Source organism: Terrapene carolina, unplaced genomic scaffold, assembly GCF_002925995.2.
Source record: "Terrapene carolina triunguis isolate 2854851 unplaced genomic scaffold, T_m_triunguis-2.0 Scaffold189, whole genome shotgun sequence".
NCBI classification, from domain to species: Eukaryota; Metazoa; Chordata; order Testudines; family Emydidae; genus Terrapene; species Terrapene triunguis.
In genome coordinates this window covers 196,405-218,004 of record NW_020664540.1, presented here as the reverse complement: position 1 = coordinate 218,004, position 21,600 = coordinate 196,405, and the positions used below count along the sequence as shown (strand labels likewise).

Genomic DNA, 21,600 nt, shown 5'->3' with positions numbered 1-21,600 from the left:
TTTACAGGAGATAATGCTGCCCTCATCTTATTTACAATGTCACCAGAAAGTGAGAACAGGCATTTGCATGGCACTTTTGTATCTGGCATGTAAATACCTTGCAATGCCAGCTATGCTAAACATTCATATGCCCCTTCATGCTTTGGTCACCATTCCAGAGGACATGCTTCCATGCTGATGATGCTCATTAAAAAAAATAATGCATTAAATTTGTGACTGAACTCCTTCGGGGAGAATTGTATGTCCCCTGCTCTGTTTTACCCGCATTCTGCCATATATTTCATGTTATAGCAATCTCAGATGATGACCCAGCACATGTTGTTCATTTTAAGAACACTTTCACTGCAGATTTGACAAAACACAAAGAAGGTACCAATGTGAGATTTCTAAACATAGCTACAACATTCGACCCAAGGTTTAAGAATCTGAAGTGCCTTCCAAAATCTGAGAGGGATGAGGTGTGGAGCATGCTTTCAAAAGGGGGGCCACTGGGAGATCTGGGGCAAAATCAGTACTTGGTCCTGCTAGTGAAGGCAGGGGGCTGGACTCGATGACCTTTCAAGGTCCCTTCCAGCTCTAGGAGATGGGATATCTCCATAAAATTAAAATTAAAGTCTTAAAAGAGCAACACTCCGATGCGGAAACTACAGAACCATCAAAAAAGAAAATCAACCTTTTGCTGGTGGCATCTGACTCAGATAATGAAAATGAACATGAGTCGGTCCGCACTGCTTTGGACTGTTATCGAGCAAAACCCATCATCAGCATGGAGGCATGTCCTCTGGAATGGTAATTGAAGATGGAGACATATGCTAAAGATTCATATTTGGCATGTAAATATCTTGCGACGCCAGCTACAACAGTGCCATGCGAATGCCTGTTCTCACTTTCAGGTGACATTGTAAACAAGAAGCAGGCAGCATTATCTTTTTAATCACGCAATTAATTGCGATTAATTTTTTTAATTGCATGACAGCCCTAGTACTAACAGATTAAATAATACTCAGCGCTTTCAAAAATTGTCCCTTGAATTCATTCAAATGGATTTCAAACTCTGACATCCCACTGGTCTGTGTGAATTATACGTATAGATAACTCCATACTATGAAGTTCAGTTTCTACTGGCATTATAGCTATCACATTTGTCTGAGTTCAATGGGAACTCCACTACACATTCCCCTATCCACGTTCCTCCATCCAACTGATGGAGTTCACAAGAGAACGAGATCCTGATCCAATTAGTGGCATTAAATCCTTTAGTGTCTGTCCAGAGTAGAAAGAACTGAGGTTAGATTGGGAGAGCATTTCCTCCCTTAAGTAGATGCAAGTTAATACCTTTATCCTCAATGTAATTGGTCAAGCTAAACCTTATGTAACACATTACTTATACAGTCCCTCAAGAAGATTAAATTCAGTGGTAGTATTCTGCAAAGCCACCCAGTGGGCATCAGCTTCATCTTCATTGTACACCACGGGATACTGAGCTATGAAGTGCTTCTGGAGAAGCACTGGATCACTGTGGTAAGGAAGTGCCTTGCATTGCTGAATAGTAACCTTACCAGAGAATTAAAAAGGGGCACCAGTTGGACTCTAAAGGAAGCTGCATCCAGTCCACTTCAGACAGATAGTTGGTGGGCATGACTGGGTGAGAGGGAGAGAAGTAGATGCAAAAGTAGATAAAAATGGGAGGAGACGATCACTGTCTACATTAGTTGTAATGAAGAAACCACAGTGCTCCACGTGCCTTACAGATAAACAACTTGACTACGAAGAACTGAAGATTTACCCATCTGCTAAATACACCTCTACCCCGATATAACACGACCCGATAAAACACAAATTCGGATATAACGCGGTAAAGCAGTGCTCCAGGAGGGGCGGGGGGGGGGCGGGGGGGCTGCGTACTCCGGCGGATCAAAGCAAGTTCGATATAACGCGGTTTCACCTATAACGTGGTAAGATTTTTTGGCTCCCGAGGACAGCGTTCTATCAGGGTAGAGGTGTATTTAATTAACATTCTTTCAGACAGTCTTAAACCAGAATTTTAATCTCCAAAGAAATATTTACCTGGTCTAAATCCAGAGCAGAATAGACAATTTTCCCTTTGTCATCACCAGAGAATAATTTCATTCCATTGGGACTCCAAGCTAAGGCTGTGATGCTGCTTTTGTGGATACCAGCCACATCAAATCTCCGAAGCTGCAAATTGACACCAAGGGAACACAAGAAAGAGTAATGGGGAGGGGGAAAAACAGACCCTGGGCATATTCAGTGACTCAGCTTCAAGTATTAGCTCTGAATTGACAAAGTTAAAATTATCTTCATTCCTAATCAGCAATTTTATTTAATTTCATCACACATCAAGAATTTCATGGAAGCGTTTTTGACCAAGCACATTGTTTAAGAATGCTACTGAAAAAAAATTAATATTTTCATAAGATTAATACATGATTAACAACATACTCACAAGATATTTCATTGTACATGGATTTCCTGATCCTCACCATTTTAGATGTGCAAAATCATTATACAACAATTTATTAGGAAAGAACATTTATTTGCCCTATAGTAACTGTTTCTTCAAGATGACGATGTAATTGCAGATCCCACCAAAGGTGCACACCCACAAGCACAAAACCTTTTTTCTAATAATGTCTGGTGGGATCACAAATGCACACGGGCATAAAGAGTGAAGCGGCCACAACCCTCTTTCAGTTCCCTTGCAAAATGAAGACTTTGTTAACGGATTACTCCAAAACCAGGGATGGAGGGCAAATTGTGGAATCTACATTGACATCAGCTTGAAGAACCACACCATTACTGTAGGGTAGTTAACCATTTTTCTTGGTTTGTGTGTCAGTGTGGATCCGGCAAGCAGTATCCTCTTCAGGATGGCAGGCATGAGGACTATCAGCTGCATTAGTCAAACAAAGTAAAGTACCCTAAACTTTGGGTCTGATCTGGCAGCCAAATCCTGTGCACAATGCTTGACACAGACCCGAGCAGGTTGCGCCACATAGCAGCTTCAGCCATCCCACCCTTTACCTCCTCACATGGTAGTATGAGGCAGCACAGATGGCATGAGCAGGCCTGATGGACACTGCTAGACAAACGACTCGGAGCATACGCATTTGCCGTGAGAGCCACACTGACATATAGTCAAAGAAGATTATATTTAACATCAAAGAAGTTGTAACCAAATTTAACATTTACTTGTTTGTTTCTTCCAGGTAACGAAGAGACAAGTTGAAAAATTGCAACCCGGCCTGAAGCTGTACCAACAGCAACAAGATCATCAAAGCAGCTCAACAACTTTACAGCAGTAATAGATTCAGTCTTCCCCTGTTGAAACAAGACAAACAAAATTGCAAAATTAATTAAAGAAGTTTCCTGAAGGAAAGATCTGTAAGCACTAATTTGCCACCAACAGCTAAAGAAGAATTGAAAATCTTATGATAAAGCCAGGCACAAAGTTAATTTTTACCTCTAAATTGTATTTTTTCATCTGGTTTAAATGTCTGCAGTACAGATAGAGCATTCCAATGCTACTGCCCACAGCAATGTAGTCCCCATTGGTATCAAGCGCTGTGAGGTACACCACAATGGAGCGAAATCCCTTTTGGACCTTCGTAGGAATGGCATTGAGGAGATAGTACAGGGGGCAAAACTCCTTAAACGTAACTGGTAGAGCTGCAGATGCCATGGTAAGGGTTAGTTTCAGCAGCTTACAGGCTGGAACAAACACATTTACTTCACACTAAGGAAACCTGAAAAACAACAAAACACCTTTAGTTAAAATGTATTCTTTCCAAATGAGCTAACAGAATAGCTGTAGTTTGGTACAAACAGCAACCAATTAAAAAAAAGTCTCACTTAGTAGAACAAATCATTCTACAGCAAGAAACTGAACATTTCCGCTCAAATTGAGTCAATATTACCATCAGTGCCAAATGGTGTCCATTGTAATTACCCAACAGTTGATAAGCAATTTTCTCTCCAATCTTGACCAGCACAGATCTGCCTAGACTGAGCCCAAATGCAGCATTCCACTCTCAAAAGAGAGAGAAAAGCATCAATTGACTATGGTACAATTCATTCCTATTTGGTTACTAAAAGAGTTAAATCAGATTAGCATAAGATTAAAAGAACTGAGTGCTCACTGCATGGCACAGAACAAAACATGCAAGTACATGCAGGAGAAAGACTCCTATAAACACTGCGATCAATCCTAAAAGCACAGAGCCAACACTACCAAAAAAAAAAAAAAAAAAAAAAAAGGGATTCTGGATGGACTCCCCCTGAAGGTCGAAACAACAGACTGGACTTCTACATAGAGTGTAGACGTGCATGGGCTGAAATTGTGGAAAAGCAGTATCATTTGCCCCATAACCTCAGCCATGCAGAACACAATGCCATCCACAGCCTCAGGAACAACTCTGACATCATAGTCAAAAAGGCTGACAAAGGAGATGCTGTCATCATCATGAATAGGTCGGAATATGAACGAGAGGCTGCTAGGCAGCTCTCTAACAGCACATTCTACGAGCCATTACCCTCTGATCCCACTGAGGGTTACCAAAAGAAACTACACCATCTGCTCAAGAAACTCCCTGAAAAAGCACAAGAACAAATCTGCACAGAGACAACCCTAGAACCTCAACCAGGGTATTCTATCTACTACCCAAGATCCATAAACCTGGAAATCCTGGACGCCCCATCATCTCAGGCATTGGCACCCTGACAGCAGGATTGTCTGTCTATGTAGACTCTCTCCTCAGGCCCTACGCTACCAGCACTCCTAGCTATCTTCGAGACACCACTGACTTCCTGAGGAAACTACAATCCATTGGTGATCTTCCAGAAAACACCATCCTGGCCACTATGGATGTAGAAGCCCTCTACACCAACATTCCACACAAAGATGGACTACAAGCCGTCAGGAACAGCATCCCCGATAATGTCACGGCAAACCTGGTGGCTGAACTTTGTGACTTGTCCCCAAATGTGAAATAGTTGTGGGTGAGGATAATGTATACCTTCAAGTCAGCGGCACTGCTATGGGTACCCACATGGCCCCACAGTATGCCAACATTTTTATGGCTGACTTAGAATAATGCTTCCTCCACTCTTGTCCCCTAATGCCCCTACTCTACTTGCACTACACTGATGACATCTTTACCATCTGGACCCATGGAAAAGAAGCCCTTGAGGAATTCCACCATGATTTCAACAATTTCCATCCCACCATCAACCTCAGCCTGGACCAGTCCACACAAGAGATCCACTTCCTGGACATTACAGTGCTAATAAGCGATGGTCACATAACCACCACCCTATACTGGAAACCTACTGACCGCTATACTTACCTACATGCCTCCAGCTTTCATCCAGATCACACCACGTGATCCATTGTCTACAGCCAAGCTCTAAGATACAACCGCATTTGCTCCAACCCCTCAGACAGAGACAAACACCTTCAAAATCTCTATCAAGCGTTCTTACAACTACAATACCCACCTGCTGAAGTGAAGAAACAGATTGACAGAGCCAGAGGAGTACCCAGAAGTCACCTACTACAGGACAGGCCCAACAAAGAAAGTAACAGAACACCACTAGCCGTCACCTTCAGCCCCCAACTAAAACCTCTCCAGCGCATCATCAAGGATCTACAACCTATCCTGAAGGATGATCCCTCACTCTCACAGATCTTGGGAGACAGGCCAGTCCTTGCTTACAGACAGTCCCCCAACCTGAAGCAAATACTCACCAGCAACCACACACCACACAACAACAACAAAATAACCCAGGAACCTATCCTTGCAACAAAGCCTGTTGCCAACTCTGTCCACATATCTATTCAGGGGACACCATCATAGGACCTATTCACATCAGCCACACTATCAAAGGCTCGTTCACCTGCACATCTACCAATGTGATATATGCCATCATGTGCCAGCAATGCCCCTCTGCCACGTACATTGGCTAAACCGGACAGTCTCTACGCAAAAGAATAAATGGACACAAATCAGACGTCAAGAATTATAACATTCAAAAACCAGTCGGAGAACATGTCAATCTCCCTGGTCACTCAATTACAGACCTAAAAGTGGCAATAGTACAACAAAAAAACTTCAAAAACAGACTCCAATGAGAAACTGCTGAATTGGAATTAATTTGCAAACTAGACATCATTAAATTAGGCTTGAATAAAGACTGGGAGTGGATGGGTCATTACACAAAGCAGAACTATTCCCCCTACTGTTACTCACACCTTCTTGTCAATTGTTGGAAATGGGCCATCCTGATTATCACTACAAAACTTTTTTTCCTCCTGCTATCAATAGCCCACCTGGAGGATAGTGGTGGTTTAATGTACAGAGGAAGATATCAGATTAGAAGTCTCATCCTTAGTCCTTTACATTAATTCCTACCTCAACCCAAGATAGTTAAAACTAATAGTTATCAGAAAAACAAATCTACTTTTGCCTGTTTGTGCTACATTTGGCTTGCACAATTAAAAACAGTTTAGGCAGTTTCATTTTCTAGTAGTTACACAGTTCAGCTTCACTTTGAGGTACTACTGGACTTTGAGGTACTCCAAAGCTAAAGAGTCCTCATTTGTTTTTTTTAAACAATGAAAATATTTGTTTTGTAGGTTATTAAACACAATGGGCCTAATCATCACTCCTTCCACCTTGCACAGTCACTTACCGCTGTGAAAAATTAATGCAAAGGTATAAAACACTCCACAATCAAAATGGCCATATTTGATACCCTCTTTGCGCAAACATAAAAGCTCAAGACAGAGGAGAATCAGGTTTCAAACATACATAGAATCATAGAATATCAGGGTTGGAAGGGACCTCAAGAGGTCATCTAGTCCAACCCCCTGCTCAAAGCAGGACCAATTCCCAACTAAATCATCGCAGCCAGGGCTTTGTCAAGCCGGGCCTTAAAAACCTCCAAGGAAGGAGACTCCACCACCTCCCTAGGTAACGCATTCCAGTGCTTCACCACCCTCCTAGTGAAATAGTGTTTCCTAATATCCAACCTGGACCTCCCCCACTGCAACTTGAGACCATTGCTCCTTGTTCTGTCATCTGCCACCACTGAGAACAGCCGAGCTCCATCCTCTTTGGAACCCCCCTTCAGGTAGTTGAAGGCTGCTATCAAATCCCCGCTCATTCTTCTCTTCTGGAGACTAAACAATCCCAGTTCCCTCAGCCTCTCCTCATAAGTCATGCGCTCCAGACCCCTAATCATTTTTGTTGCCCTCCGCTGGACTCTTTCCAATTTTTCCACATCCTTCTTGTAGTGTGGGGCCCAAAACTGGACACAGTATTCCAGATGAGGCCTCACCAACGTCGAATAAAGGGGAACGATCACGTCCCTCGATCTGCTGGCAATGCCCCTACTTATATAGCCCAAAATACCATTAGCCTTCTTGGCAAAAAGAGCACACTGTTGACTCATATCCAGCTTCTCGTCCACTGTGACCCCTAGGTCCTTTTCTGCAGAACTGCTACCTAGCCGTTCGGTCCCTAGTCTGTAGCAGTGCATGGGATTCTTCCGTCCTAAGTGCAGGACTCTGCACTTATCCTTGTTGAACCTCATCAGGTTTTTTTTTGGCCCAATCCTCTAATTTGTCTAGGTCCCTCTGTATCCGATCCCTACCCTCTAGTGTATCTACCACGCCTCCTAGTTTAGTGTCATCTGCAAACTTGCTGAGAGTGCAGTCCACACCATCCTCCAGATCATTAATAAAGATATTAAACAAAACCGGCCCCAGGACCGACCCCTGGGGCACTCTGCTTGAAACCGGCTGCCAACTAGACATGGAGCCATTGATCACTACCCATTGAGCCCAACGATCTAGCCAGCTTTCTATCCACCTTACAGTCCATTCATCAAGCCCATACTTCTTTAACTTGGCGGCAAGAATACTGTGGGAGACCGTATCAAAAGCTTTGCTAAAGTCAAGGAATAACACATCCACTGCTTTCCCCTCATCCACAGAGCCAGTTATCTCATCATAGAAGGCAATTAGGTTAGTCAGGCACGACTTCCCCTTGGTGAATCCATGCTGACTGTTCCTGATCACTTTCCTCTCCTCTAAGTGTTTCATAATTGATTCCTTGAGGACCTGTTCCATGATTTTTCCAGGGACTGAGGTGAGGCTGACTGGCCTGTAGTTCCCCGGATCCTCCTTCTTCCCTTTTTTAAAGATGGGCACTACATTAGCCTTTTTCCAGTCATCCGGGACCTCCCCCGATCGCCATGAGTTTTCAAAAATAATGGCTAATGGCTCTGCAATCTCATCCGCCAACTCCTTTAGCACCCTCGGATGCAGCGCATCCGGCCCCATGGACTTGTGCACGTCCAGTTTTTCTAAATAGTCCCGAAGCACTTCTTTCTCCACATAGGGCTGGTCACCTTCTCCCCATACTGTGCTGCCCAGTGCAGCGGTCTGGGAGCTGACCTTGTTCGTGAAGACAGAGGCAAAAAAAGCATTGAGTACATTAGCTTTTTCCACATCCTCGGTCACTAGGTTGCCTCCCTCATTCAGTAAGGGGCCCACACTTTCCTTGACTTTCTTCTTGTTGCTAACATACCTGAAGAAACCCTTCTTGTTACTCTTAACATCTCTTGCTAGCTGCAACTCTCGAGTTTAAACTACTGGACAGTGATCTTGGGTCACACATGCCTTCTTCTCTTTATTGATTATTCGAGGACAGCAATAGTATCTACTTTTCCCCTTCATTACTCGTATCAGGGAAACTGAAGACAAATGGCTGGAATAAACTGTTTTTCCAGATCAATTTTAGGAATGGTTCTGCATATTCAGTGGAATCAGCAATTGTCATTTTCAAAAACATGATTGCCATATGTGACAAATCAGGGCAGGATAAGTAAGAGATTTTGCAGTGGAAATATAAGCAGCATGAAGTGCCTTACGATTAAGGCTGCGAGTCTGTCACGGAGGTCACAGAAGTCACAAATTCTGTGACTTTCCGGGACCTCAGTGACTTCTGCAGCCACCGGTGCCACTGACCACAAGGCCAGCCGCACCAGCTGTGCTGGGGCAGTCTCAGGCCACCACGTGCCTCCGCCCGTCGGAGCGCCCCCTCCAGAGCACCCAAGATTTAGTCGGAGTATATAGTACATGTCATGGACAGGACATAGCCCGTGAATTTTTCTGTACTGCCAGTGACCTGTCCATGACCTTTACTAAAAATACCCATGACTAAATCTTAGCCTTACTTATGATGCATTCCACAACCCCATGAAGAAAAGGCACTCCTTCCTCTTCAATCCTCAAAAACCACAGCCAACCTCTCTGGCTGTTACTTCTCTAGTCTCAATAACGGGGACTATGGCTCAACAGCTGTGAAACAGCGAAAAGGAAGATAGTCTTGTAATTAAGGCACAAGACTGGGAATCAGGAGATGAGGGTTCAATTCCATGCTCTGCCACAGACTTGTGTGACCTCAAGGAAATTATTGCATCTCCCTGTGCCTCAGTTCCCTGACTGTACAATAATATTTCCCCTTTCTCACCCTTTGTTTTGTCTATTTAGATTTAAGTTCTTTAGGACAGGGACCATTTCTTATTATGTATATGCACAGGACCTAGCACAATGGGCCCTAACCTCAGTTGGAGCCTCTTTGCACTAAAATAAAATAGTTTTCCAAATTATTTAAGGGACAACTCAATTTGTGCCCCCTATGCTCTCATTAGGTGCCCAATCTGAAAATCTCATACTTTTTTTTAAAAAAATCAATAGTTTACATCCCATTTAAAAATATAGTCTTCAAAAATCTTACAGTTCTAGCACCAGGATACTGTCAATGATTTAAAACATGTCGCTTCAGAAAGGTTGCAAACTTTCCATTGTTGTGTGTGTTTAAAGAGCTAGTGGAAGCCCAGATTTGGACAAAGTTAATATATAAAGATGTTACTAAGATTTTTATTTATGTTTGTCTTGCTAGTTATAAATCCAAATTATGTGTAAATATATTTTTATAGTATACAAAATGTTTATTGTCAAGAACTTTTAGAGTAGTCCACCTTGTACCCCCACAGGCAATGCATATTCACCACCTGACACAAAGATAGAGAGATTATGAAAGCCTAGAAATACTGTCCTGTTGCACAACTACATCACTATCCTTTGAATTGGTTCAAAAATTATTAATAACTGAAAAACTTCAAACTATTCAAGATTATTTTACTCTTAAACAAATGAGCTCTTACATTTGCAAGACTGATACTGTGAGTATTTGAAGGAGTCAAACATATCACAAGTATGATTAACAGTCCCCATCTTCGGACACTTCCACAGTGTATTTAGGTTCCAATCCTACAGAAACTTACAGAATGCTTAACTTTACTTATGTCAATAGTCTTACTGAACTCAGTGGAATTACTCATGAGCTTAAAGGCAAGCACATGCATAAGCGGTTACAGGATCATGGCATTAGTTTGCAATATCACTATTTTTCATAATCATTCATTTCTAAGGTGTTTACCAAAAAAACTAGCAACTTTAAAACATTTCAATGTTATCGTGTTGCATATATATATATATATAACAGCAGCTAAACAAAAACTAAGCTTCCGTAGTTAAAATATTTAATTACCTATAGCTCATATTGTCCACTCTAATTAGCTCATGTCAAATTGCAATAGTTTTCCCCCACAAAATCTTTTTGCAGAGAAAGGAAAGTAACAAATGTTACTTAAAAGCACTCATGTCACCTAAGAACTGGGAACTACATTTATGAAAATGGGCACAAAAAGTTTATTTGCAGTTTAGCTTAAAATAACTTCCGGATTTGTGGCTTTAACTACAGCAGCATCAGCCTTATTGTGCTGATGTCGCAACCATGTTACGAGACTTTATTAACTAACTAAATTTCTTATTCATAAAAATAATCACACGTCAGCACATTTTAAACTATTATTAAATAGCCTGACATTCTCTGTCCTGCCTCCATCCCCACACACTGCAAACTGTTTTAAGAGACACCACAGAGAAATTTGGTTAGAAAGTTTGTTTCATTTTCTTTTTTATTTAATTCTCAAGTTAAAAAAAAAGTTTCCCACTCCACACTCCGAAGAAATAAAAAATGGGATGGGGAGCGTGAAGCTGCACATCTTTGTAATTAGAGAGCCAAGGTAGGCAAGGTAATATCTTTACTGGCCCAACTTCTGTTGGTATTACCTCCCCCAGCTTGTCTCTCTTATATCCTGGGACTGACACTGTTACAACTAGGCTGCATACCTCCTTCTAACGCCACCCCAGGTTTTACAATGTTTACAGGATAGTTGACCAGATTAACCGAATCAAGAACAAAACACCGGTACTGGCCATGCGCAACAGATTCCCCATGGGGAGAATTCAACAGGCAGCGAATAGCAGGGCTGCTGAAGGATGAAATGAAGCGGGGCTACCAAGCACCTCCAGCCCCTTTGCTCACCGAGGGAAGCAGAGTTTAAAGCGGGTGCAAGTATCCACAGCCTCGCAGAGGGGCGAACGATCCCCACCGGTTTCCAACAGCAGAGGGAGGACCTGGGGGGCCAGTTTCCCTATTTCAGCCTCTGCTGGAGCCCCAGCGACAGAGCAGCAAGGGGCAGGGGAGACGTGGGGAGAGGAAAAGAGGCGGGCGGGTTGGGGAAGGGTTGTTGGAGAAAAAGGGTGGAGGCGTGAGGAGGAGCCCTGAGCGGTGGCTGCCTGACTCACCTCAGCAAGGGGCCGGGCCCCTCATGTCTCCCGGCCGGGCGGGGGCTGCCTCTGCGGGGCCCCGGGCGAGGGAAGACTAAGCCGCGGGACCGGGCGCGGCTGAGTGACAGCTGCTGGGCCCGGGGCGGGCGGGGCCGGACGTGAGCGCACTTCCGAGGGAAGGCGGGGCGCGGCCCGGCCGGGGGCCCTATCACGGCGGGGCTCGGGGCATGGCAGGTGAGCGAGGCCCGCGGCCCCCAGGGGCGCATGGGAGCAGGATGGGGGAGGTCTGTCTCCAGCGCCTGGGGTCGGGTGCCAGCCGCGTGCGCGCACAGGGGCGCTGCCTTCTCGTGGCGAGCCCGGTCCGGCCCCCCCCCCCCCGGCACATGGGCCGGGCTGCACGCGCATCTCGTTAGTTATAGTCCGTTATTATCGTTACATTTCCAAATGCGAAGGAAATTGACCAACGCGGGCTGCGGGGCCTCGATCCCGCGGAACCGTCAGCCTGCGCAGCACCGTGAAGCCAAGGGGACGGGACCCCTCCCGTGCGTAACGCTCAGCGGGTGGCTAGGTGTCTAACCACACTGAAAGCCCAGAGTCTTCCAAAAATTTCTGACTTATCCCCCTTCGTTTCCTTGGCTGTTAATATTGTATTTTAACAAATTAGCATTAATGGGTGTTAGTAAAGTGCCAGGGTTGTTAGTTTAATGTTCGTGAAGCACTTTGAGATCCTCAGATGAAAAGTAATTTAGCTGTGTAGAGAATTAGCATCAATTGTATGTACAGCCACACTCAGTGTATGTTTCTAAATAACAGTATTATTACTAGCGGCACTACCTCTGAAATCTTAGCTTGCTTTGTATTATCCAGAAACTGTTTATGTGATGAACAGTAAAGTTGAGGACAGAAATTAGGTTATCATTTGAATCTGCAATGATTGCAGATATGAGTAACTACATAGATGAATAGTCCCATTGAATCAATGTTCCATTGATGCTCACCTGTGTAAAATTAATCATGTACATAAATGTTTGCAAGATCAAAGCCTTGCATTGTCATTAAAATCCTGTAAAAATATAAGGTGACATTTTGGCCCTATTGAAGTCAGTGGCAAAACTCCTATTGCCTGCAGTAGTGCCAGGATTTCACACTTCCTACCCTGGGAAAACCTACTGAAATATTCATGATAGAGACCACTAGGTAAAAAGGACTCAGTCCTAACAGAGTAGTGACTAGCCAAGAAGTGCTATATTAAAATTTGACTTCAGAAAATATAGCCATTACTTGTATTGGCAAAATACTATAGGATTGCTTATTAGTGGTTTTACAGCATTAGTTAGGTGTTCTAATGGAATACCTCAATATGCAGTTTATTTTTTTTCAATACCCTAAGAATGTGGTTATTTTACACTGAAAGGTTGACCAGGTTAGAAACTTGATTTATGATTAAAGTTAGTAGGATGCATGTAAACTACATTTTACTGAGTCAACATTCAGGAACAGAACAGCAAGGAATATACTGCATGAAGCCACATACAACTATAATGACAACATAAAACAGTGCATTGATTTGCTATTGTAGATTTTTAAGAGTTTGCATTTTCTCTCTCTCTTTTTTTTTAAGCAGCAAAGAGTCCTGCAGCTGTTGCTCCAAAAAGACCTGTCTTATCTGTCAGTGCAAGAAAAATTAAAGATAACGCAGCAGACTGGCATAATTTAATGATGAAATGGGAGACCCTGAATAATAATGGATTTACTACTGCAAACAAAATTGTAAACTTGAAAATTGGCACACCGTGAGTATGTTACAAATAATGACAATGTAGAGGTCACTTTTACTGTGAAACTAGTTTGTTTTCCTGACTGGGCAGCTTTTCAAGAGTGGACAGGTTTGATATTCTATACCAGTAGCATTTTGTGATTGTTTAAAATCAAAAGATTGAAATTCAGGTAAGGCTGTTTAAGGTAAAAATTGGATAACCTCATAGGCCTGGTCTACACTAACCCCCCAAGTTGAACTAAGGTACGCAACTTCAGCTACGTGAATAACGTAGCTGAAGTCGACATACCTTAGTTCGAACTTACCGCGGTTCAGACGCGGTCCACACGCGGCAGGCAGGCTCCCCGTCGACTCCGCGGTACTCCTCTCGCCGAGCTGGAGTACCGCAGTCGACGGCGAGCACTTCCTGGTTCGACTTATCGCATCCAGACCAGACGCGATAAGTCGAACCCAGAACTTCGATCCCCAGCTGTCGAACTAGCGGCTGGGTGTAGACCAGCCCATAAGGGCTGTATTTGCAGCAAAATGTTTTTATACATACAAATAATAAACAAACATTCAATATTTAAAATGCTAAATTACAAAATTAGGGTTTGATCCTACAAACCCTTACTTGGGTGAGTTTTCTCTGACACACAACTCAATGTTACAAGATATCACTGAGGTCAAGAGCTTTGCAGGATTAAAAAAGGGATTGACCATTTACATGAATAACAAAAAAACATCCTGAGTTACAATAGTAAAGATTTAAAAAAGCCAATAACTTTGGAAGGGACATAATTCCTGCTTCAGGACATAAGACAACCTGTAACTAATGGGAATTAGGAAGAAACTTTCCTTTTCCTGGTGGACAGGCTATTCCTTAATTGGCTAATGTAGGGTTCTTGTACTTTCCTCTGAACCATTTGGTACTAGCCACAGTTGAACACTGAACTAGCTAAACCATTCATCTAATCCTGTACAGCAATTCCTTTGTACTGTTCATGTGAGAAAGAGCTTGTAGGCTCAAGCCTTTTGTTAGTTGTGTAGAGGATAGCATAGACTTTAAATTCCTACAGTCTGTGAGTAAAGGTGTGCACAGGTATTTGCACTAATACATGTTTTTGCTTAGATTTAAAGATAACAAACTGGAGATAGAATGTGACAACATTGCCTCTGACTGTGGAAAGCTGTCTCCAGACTATAATGAAGAACTTGAGATGTTCTGTGCAGAATTGCTTGGGACCTTGGAAAACATGGTAATGTTCATTTGTTTATCTTTCAAACTGTATACTCCCTAACCTGATCAAGCCATTGTTGGCAAGTGTGTTTGTCCACTAACTAAATCATTTTAAACATTTACTGAAAATAAACTTTCATAAGGCTTTCATTCAGAGAACTACTCTAACTTTGGATACGAATGATTAGAAGTACTGTGTACTATGTTTATTAGATTGACTTGAAAATTTAAAAGTTGATTTTACATCCCTCTCCTGGCTCCCTCTCGTGGCTCCCCCTCTATTCCCCTTTTCATAGTATGATTTAAAAAAAAATCTGCAAAATAATACAATGTCAATATTGTACCTATTGTCTATTCTTTCTCATCCTAAATATGTTCAAAGCAAAACAAGCCTCAAGTTAGAAAGAGGATAGAACAGTTCAGACCTAGTATGCTGTGGTATCAATAAGCATATGTCTTTGCAGCAATTAGAGGTGTGATTGCAGCACATATAGGCGTACCCAAGCTAGCTTTAATCTAGTTTGAGTAACAATAGCAGTTAAACACAGCTTTACAGGCTGTACAAGCCCACCTGGGACCCTGTGTACATACATGACCAGCAATCCCATGCAGCAACAGCTTCACTGCCATTATTACTCACCCATGCTAACTTTATCTAGCTAGCGTATGTGCACATGTTGTAGTCACACCTCCGATAGCAGTGTAAACACACCTAAGAACTATATTTTGTTTGATTGGACATAATTCAGTTTCCAGTTTTCCTAAATGCAGTTCTGTGTTACAGCTCCCATCTCTTTAGGAAACAGAGTGGACATTTGTTATCTAACCTACTTAATGAGTGGACACACTATTAAGAATTGTCACCCCAATAATTTTGGAAATAGCCAATACAGGTGAAGATTAGTGACGTTCCTACCGTAATAGTAGTTCATACCTTCAGAATGGTATAGTAACCTAAATTAAAAATAGAGAAGAAGTAATACAAATCAGAAAAAATGTACAGCCTATTCACTTTGCAGAAATAATTTCATGCACCTCATTGTTAACTTACTCTGAATTTTATTTCTTAATTAGAATAACTTTAATATCCCTTAGCTATAAAGAAAAATGCCTATTAAAATGATATTGGTTTGATGTTAGATTGAGCAGTTCTGTGCAAACTGGAGAAAATTCCAATGATTGGTATAAGCAGGAAAATACTCCAGATTCCTCAACAAGTTTGGTTCTCTGGAGAAAGTAAGAATAATGCTTCTGTTTCTTAGTTTGAGTTACTGTCATGACTTAGCCCATTAAATGCACTGATGTAAATTGTCATTCCTGTTGAGCAATTAAAGTCAAAGCATCTTGTGTTGTATTAGACAATGCATATATAAATATTTTATTTTCCAGTTTGTAATCATATGTACCATATATTCAGGAGTTTACAGCATGACCATGATGCTCCTAAATTCTTTACAGTAAGATGCTGATACCAGCCTCAATGATTTTATTAATGGTTTCATAGATTTCAAAGCCAGATGGAACCATTGTGATCATCTACCTCCTGTATAACACTGGCCATAGAACGTCCCCAAAATAATTCCTAGAGCATATCTTTTAGCAAGACATAAAATCTTGATTTTAAAAATTGTCAGCGATGGAAAATCCACCAGACCCTTGGTAAATTGTTCCAGTGGTTAATTACTCTCACCATTACAATTTTACACCTTATTTCCAGTGTGAAGTTGTCTAGCTCAGTGCTTCCCAAAGTGGTGGTCCGCAGACCGGTGCCGGTCCGCGAGCCATCGGCTGCCGGTCCGCGGCGAGTTTCCTCACAAGAGTATCGAATAGGATAATAATATGGCACCGGTCCCTGGCACATTGGGGGGGGGAAAAATTGCCGGTCCCCCACATCAGATAGCTTGAGAAGCACTGGCTAGCTTCAGCTTCCAGCCATTGGATCATGTTATACCTTTCTCTGTAAGGCTAGGTCTACACTACAGCGGGGGGTCGACCTAAGATACGCAACTTCAGCTACGTGAATAGCGTAGCTGAAGTGGCGTATTTTAGGTCGACTTACCTGGCTGTGAGGACGGCGGCAAGTCGACCGCTGCCACGCCGCCGTCGACTCCGCTACCGCCTCCTGCCGCGGTGGATTTCCAGAGTCGACGGCAGAGCCATCAGGGATCGATTTTATCGCGTCTTCACTAGACGTGATAAGTCGATCCCCGATAGACCGATTGCTACCCGCCAATCCGGCGGGTAGTGAAGACGTGCCCTTAGATTGAAGAGCCCTTGTTAAATATTTATTCCCTGTGTAGACACTTATAGACTATAATCAAGTCACCCTTTAACCATCTCTTTATGCTAAACAGATTGACTCGAGGAGTTCAGTCACTATAAGGCATATTTTCTAATCCTCTAATCATTCTTGTAGCTCTTCTCTGAACCCTCTCCAATTTATCAACATCCTTCTTGAATTATGTTCATCAGAACAGGACACGGTATTCCAGCAGCGGTCACAGCAGTGCCAAATACAGAGATAAAATAACCTCTCTACTCCTATTTGAGATTCCCCCGTTTATGCATCCCAGGATCGCATTAGCTCTTTTGGCCACAGTGTCACACTGGGAGCTCATGTTCAGCTGATTATCCTCTACAACCCCCAAATCTTTTTCAGTCACTGCTTTCCCCATCCTATATGTATGGCCTACATTCTTTGTTCCTAGATGTATATACATTTAGCCATATTAAAAGGCATATTGTGCTTACACCAAGTTTACCAACCAATCCAGATTGCTTTGAATCAGTGACCTGTCCTCTTCATTATGTACCCCATCTCCAATTTTTGTGTCATCTGCAAACTTTATCAGTGATGATTTTATGTTTTCTTCCAGGTCATTGATAAAAATGTTAAATAGCATAGGGTTAAGAACCTATCCCTGCAGGACCCCACTAGAAACAGACCTACTGGATGATGATTCTCTATTTACGGTTACATTTTGAGACTTATCGGTTAGCTCTATCAGTTGTTACCTTAGATAATGCACAATAGTTAATTCCCTTCTACCTTTCTAATCCTTCAAGATTACTATTATGGAAAAGTGCCCACACTGCAGTTAGCACTTACTTTCCTAATTATTGGCAGTTTTCGGAGGGAGTAAAAGATTGAAATTGCATAGAGACTTAACTGTTTTTCCATACCTAGAGGTGATCCTACCAGGTTAAGGCTGAGGGACGTTGGTAGGGAAGCTTGCACTTTCAGTGCCTGTGTGGTACCTGTTCTGTAGGAAAGAGCAACTTTCACCCTCAGTCCAGCCCCTTTCACCAGTACTAAATTGTTATAAAGGAAGAAAAACAAGAATATTGAGACAGAGCTTTACCAACTTTCTGGGTGGTAAACTTGGATTTAGGATTTTAAAAAAAGACTAAAGCTAGGGAAATGTTCAAAATAGAAGTAAATAAACTGTACATGCAATGTTTGAAACACCAAGTGTTTCTCACATGAAATCTCTATATTAGTCCCACTAATAGCTATTTTTTTGCAGCCATAAAAGTGAATTAGAAATTTCATGAATCTGGTTGAGGTAGTCACGTAAAGTGTTTTTGAACTTCATTAATAGTTAATACTTGTAAGATCTTAGTAGCATAAAATGCCCCAAATGTTTATTAACTTGAAACTCTAATCATTCTCAGGCAAAAATACAACTGAAAATGGAAAAACTGTGTTCAACTACTAAAGGAATTTGTGATTTAGAAACATATCATTATAAAAATGGAGATTGCAGGACACCACTCTTTCACACATGGCCCACTACGTACTTCTGTAAGTAGAATATTGTTTACTTGTAAGTTATCCATTAGTATTTCCCAATGAGGAGCATTTTAAAGGACATTTGATGTCATTTGAAATTGAAATAGTAATTTAGAAGAACTGAAAAAATATGCCCTGTTAACTTTTATCTAGATAAGATTGTAACTTTGCCTTATGTAATGAGAGAGTCCGTCTTTCTAACTGAGTAAGCAATAGAGAAGTTACTGCACTGGTTCTCAAACTTTTGTACTGGTGACCCCTTTCACATAGCAAGCCTCTGAGTGCGACACCCCCCTTATAAATTAAAAACACTTTTATATATTTAACACCATTATAAATGCTTCAGGCAAAGTGGGGTTTGGGTTGGAGGCTGACACCTCGTGACCCCCTGAGGGGTCCCGACCCCCAGTTTGAGAACCCCTGAGTTACTGCATTAATTAACTTAAAGCAGTGGTTCTCAAACTATGGGGCGCACCTCCGTAGGGTGGTGTGGGAATGTGTCAAGGGAGATGTGAGCTGAGACTTTTTTTTTTTTTTTTTTTTAAGAGCCCTGGCTGTTAGCCCCAGGCGGCTGGGGCTCCTGCAGAAGGGCTGTGCACACCTGGGAGGAGGGGATAAAGGGGCTAGACGGAGCTCCATCGCCAGGGCTCTCCTTCTCCCCTCCTCTTCCCCCGCCCCAGCTCTCACTGGGAGGCAGCTCAGGCTCCAGCTCTTCCTCTTCCCCCACCCCCCAAATCCCTCACCTGGAGATGGCGACAGCAGCTCCAGCTGTCAGCCCCTTGGTAAGGGAGGAAAAAGTAAAGGTGGCAATGGGGCATGAAGTCTGCCAAAGAAGTTTGTGAACCACTGACTGAGGTTATTGCCACTGACAGCTCATGTAAATTGCAAAGCAACTCACACATTATAATTACAGTGTTAAGACATACGGACAGATCAAGTTAAAACAAGCATCTGCAGCTGCTAGAAGTGTCAAAGCTGCAATAGCTACTCCCTATACAAAGAGCAAAAATATCTGCGGTCGGAAGCATTGAGTCCTATTCTACAGTCCAATTTGTAGAATGGGGCTTATTCTTAGGTGGGAGATGGGAGTCCCACCTCAGTTAATTGTAAGACACAGAAGAGTTGTAAAAGGGCTCTGATCAAGAGGATGTCCAGACTGAGGAAAGAGAAGGCTCATCACTCTACCACCAAAAACAGGGAATGCAGATCCTTCCAGCATTCACTTGGTGACAGAGTGTAGGTGAGGGCTTCTCTGCCTTTCCAGTTATTTAACAATCTAAAAAAACCGAGCAGGCTTCAAGTGCGTCTGTTTGACAAGCAGCATTACTGCAGTTTTACAATTCTTGGAACTCAGAAACTGGATGGCAACAGATTTGTTTCTCTGATTAATTGGAAGTAGTTCTTTTGTGCAGTGTGTCGCCTGCTCCTCAGTTCACTGCCCTAGAGTAGTGGGATTCTCATGTCTTGGTTTCTGCTGACCAGAAGACTGGCAGGGGAAAGGGGATGTGCTGGACCCTCTGTTATTGAAAAAATCCAAAGAAATGTGGTTGTAATAATTTTACCTACAATTCTGGCTGAATTCCATGGGAATTTTGGGTGAACAAGGAATGCAGGCTTGGGCCCTTATTGTCAAATATTTTGTTCACTTACTGGGTCCAGCAAATCAAGGGACAATAGCCAGAAACATTTTTAAAATATCCTTACCAGCATTACTAGTAACTCTGTACATTAGACAAATATTTCAGTTTCAAACTATTTTCACCATTTATTCTTCACTCACAAAGAGTGTAGTTAGTTAAACAGATCAGCATTACTTCCTGGTGCTCAAGCACTTGCACTATTTGTGTTAATACAGTATGCAGATTATGGTTTAGTTGCTCAAAAATATCAAGGTATCCAGAAAATATATGCAGAGTTTTTATTCAAAGTATTATAAAACCTTTACATTTTTAAACCAACATGTCCCTTTAAAGAAATGGGCTTAAAATAATACCATTTTTATAGCTGGTTCTAAGACACTGCTGTTGAGATGTAGAAATAAAAGGGGATTTTATACTGAAAAAGCATCTGTGTGGTAGAAATATATCCAATACATGAGCAATAAATTTGGCATTTCATATTGCAATGAAGAGGAGTGTTGTTAACTACTGTAAAGATCAGGATGGCTGACTTACCTAAAGAAGAGGGGGTAGTTATACAAGCTTGCATACTATAATAGCTATTTTTAAAAAAATGATTAGTATAGCACAAGTATTGATTTATTACTTTTTCAGAGTTGCTTATATATGATTAGAAATGGTGTGTGTAATTGTTCAATCCATTTCAGATGAGGTTTCTTTCAAGCTCACTGAAATGTACAAGAAGGAAATACGACTTAAGCAAACGATTGTGCAAGAGATTGCTCATACTGCTGACCAGGATCTTATGATGGTTTATTTATCGTCTTGGTTGTACCAGCCCTATATTGAGAACAGCAGCAAACTACTGCTAGAAAGCATGTTGCTGGAAACAGGACATAGACAAGCGTAGCATTTAAGACTACTTCTAATGATACTCATGTGACACTGAAGCAGCAACAAACTGCAAGGTTAATTATACGTTGTATTTTTATAAGGTTATTAAAATGTTTTTTTCCTCTGTTTGTATTTAATTTTGTTTCATTTGTCACTCCTCCTCTTGGTTGATATAAAGCAATTATCTAAGGTACTTATATTACCTCCTTCGCTGTAGTATCTGAACACCTCACAATTTTAGAGGTGCTATTATCCCCAAATTACACATGGGGAACCAAAGTAGAGAGAGGCTAAGGGCCAAATCCTCAAAGGTATTTATTTGAATTCAGTTGAAATCAATGGGCATTAGGTGCCTAAATACCTTTGAGGATCTGGGTCTAAGATCACACAGAAGACTGCAGTGGAACAGGGAACTGAACCTGGATTATGGGAGTCTTAGGCTACAGCCCTCACCCCTGGACCATCATTCCTGACACCAAACTTGACACCCACTGAATGTCTTGCTACTTCTGTTTTGAACTGCCACACTACACAAAATCAAAGACAAAACATGTTCTGTTTTTTCCTTGTGTA

The 21,600-nt window shown here is 42.0% G+C and overlaps 2 protein-coding genes across 2 annotated transcripts in view; one reads left to right on the top strand and one right to left on the bottom strand.

The window, feature by feature from the left end:
- Window positions 1–11,862, bottom strand: part of TECPR2 (tectonin beta-propeller repeat containing 2) — an 80,206-nt gene extending 68,344 nt beyond the window's left edge. Inside the window, exons 1-4 of the mRNA XM_026654175.2 lie at window positions 11,744–11,862; window positions 3,485–3,767; window positions 3,214–3,342; window positions 2,068–2,199 (exon numbers count right to left, since the gene is read on the bottom strand). Of these exons, the coding sequence (XP_026509960.1) occupies window positions 2,068–2,199; window positions 3,214–3,342; window positions 3,485–3,703 (480 nt within the window). The 5' untranslated portion in view covers window positions 3,704–3,767; window positions 11,744–11,862. The remainder of the gene's footprint in view (window positions 1–2,067; window positions 2,200–3,213; window positions 3,343–3,484; window positions 3,768–11,743) is intronic.
- Window positions 11,863–11,912: 50 nt separating this feature from the next.
- Window positions 11,913–21,153, top strand: CINP (cyclin dependent kinase 2 interacting protein). Its single transcript, XM_024215192.2, has 5 exons — window positions 11,913–11,959; window positions 13,350–13,518; window positions 14,614–14,740; window positions 18,397–18,526; window positions 20,841–21,153. The coding sequence occupies exons 1-5, from the start codon at window positions 11,953–11,955 to the stop codon at window positions 21,041–21,043; spliced, it is 636 nt and encodes a 211-aa protein (XP_024070960.2). The 5' UTR covers window positions 11,913–11,952; the 3' UTR covers window positions 21,044–21,153.
- The last annotated feature ends 447 nt before the right edge of the window (window positions 21,154–21,600 follow it).

What these genes read in the sequence shown, in the direction of transcription:
- CINP (XM_024215192.2), top strand. An exon ending in AACTTGAAAATTGGCACACC is followed by an intron (nt 13,519 to 14,613) that starts GTGAGTATGTTA and finishes GTTTTTGCTTAG; the next exon opens with ATTTAAAGATAACAAACTGG. An exon ending in ATGGCCCACTACGTACTTCT is followed by an intron (nt 18,527 to 20,840) that starts GTAAGTAGAATA and finishes AATCCATTTCAG; the next exon opens with ATGAGGTTTCTTTCAAGCTC.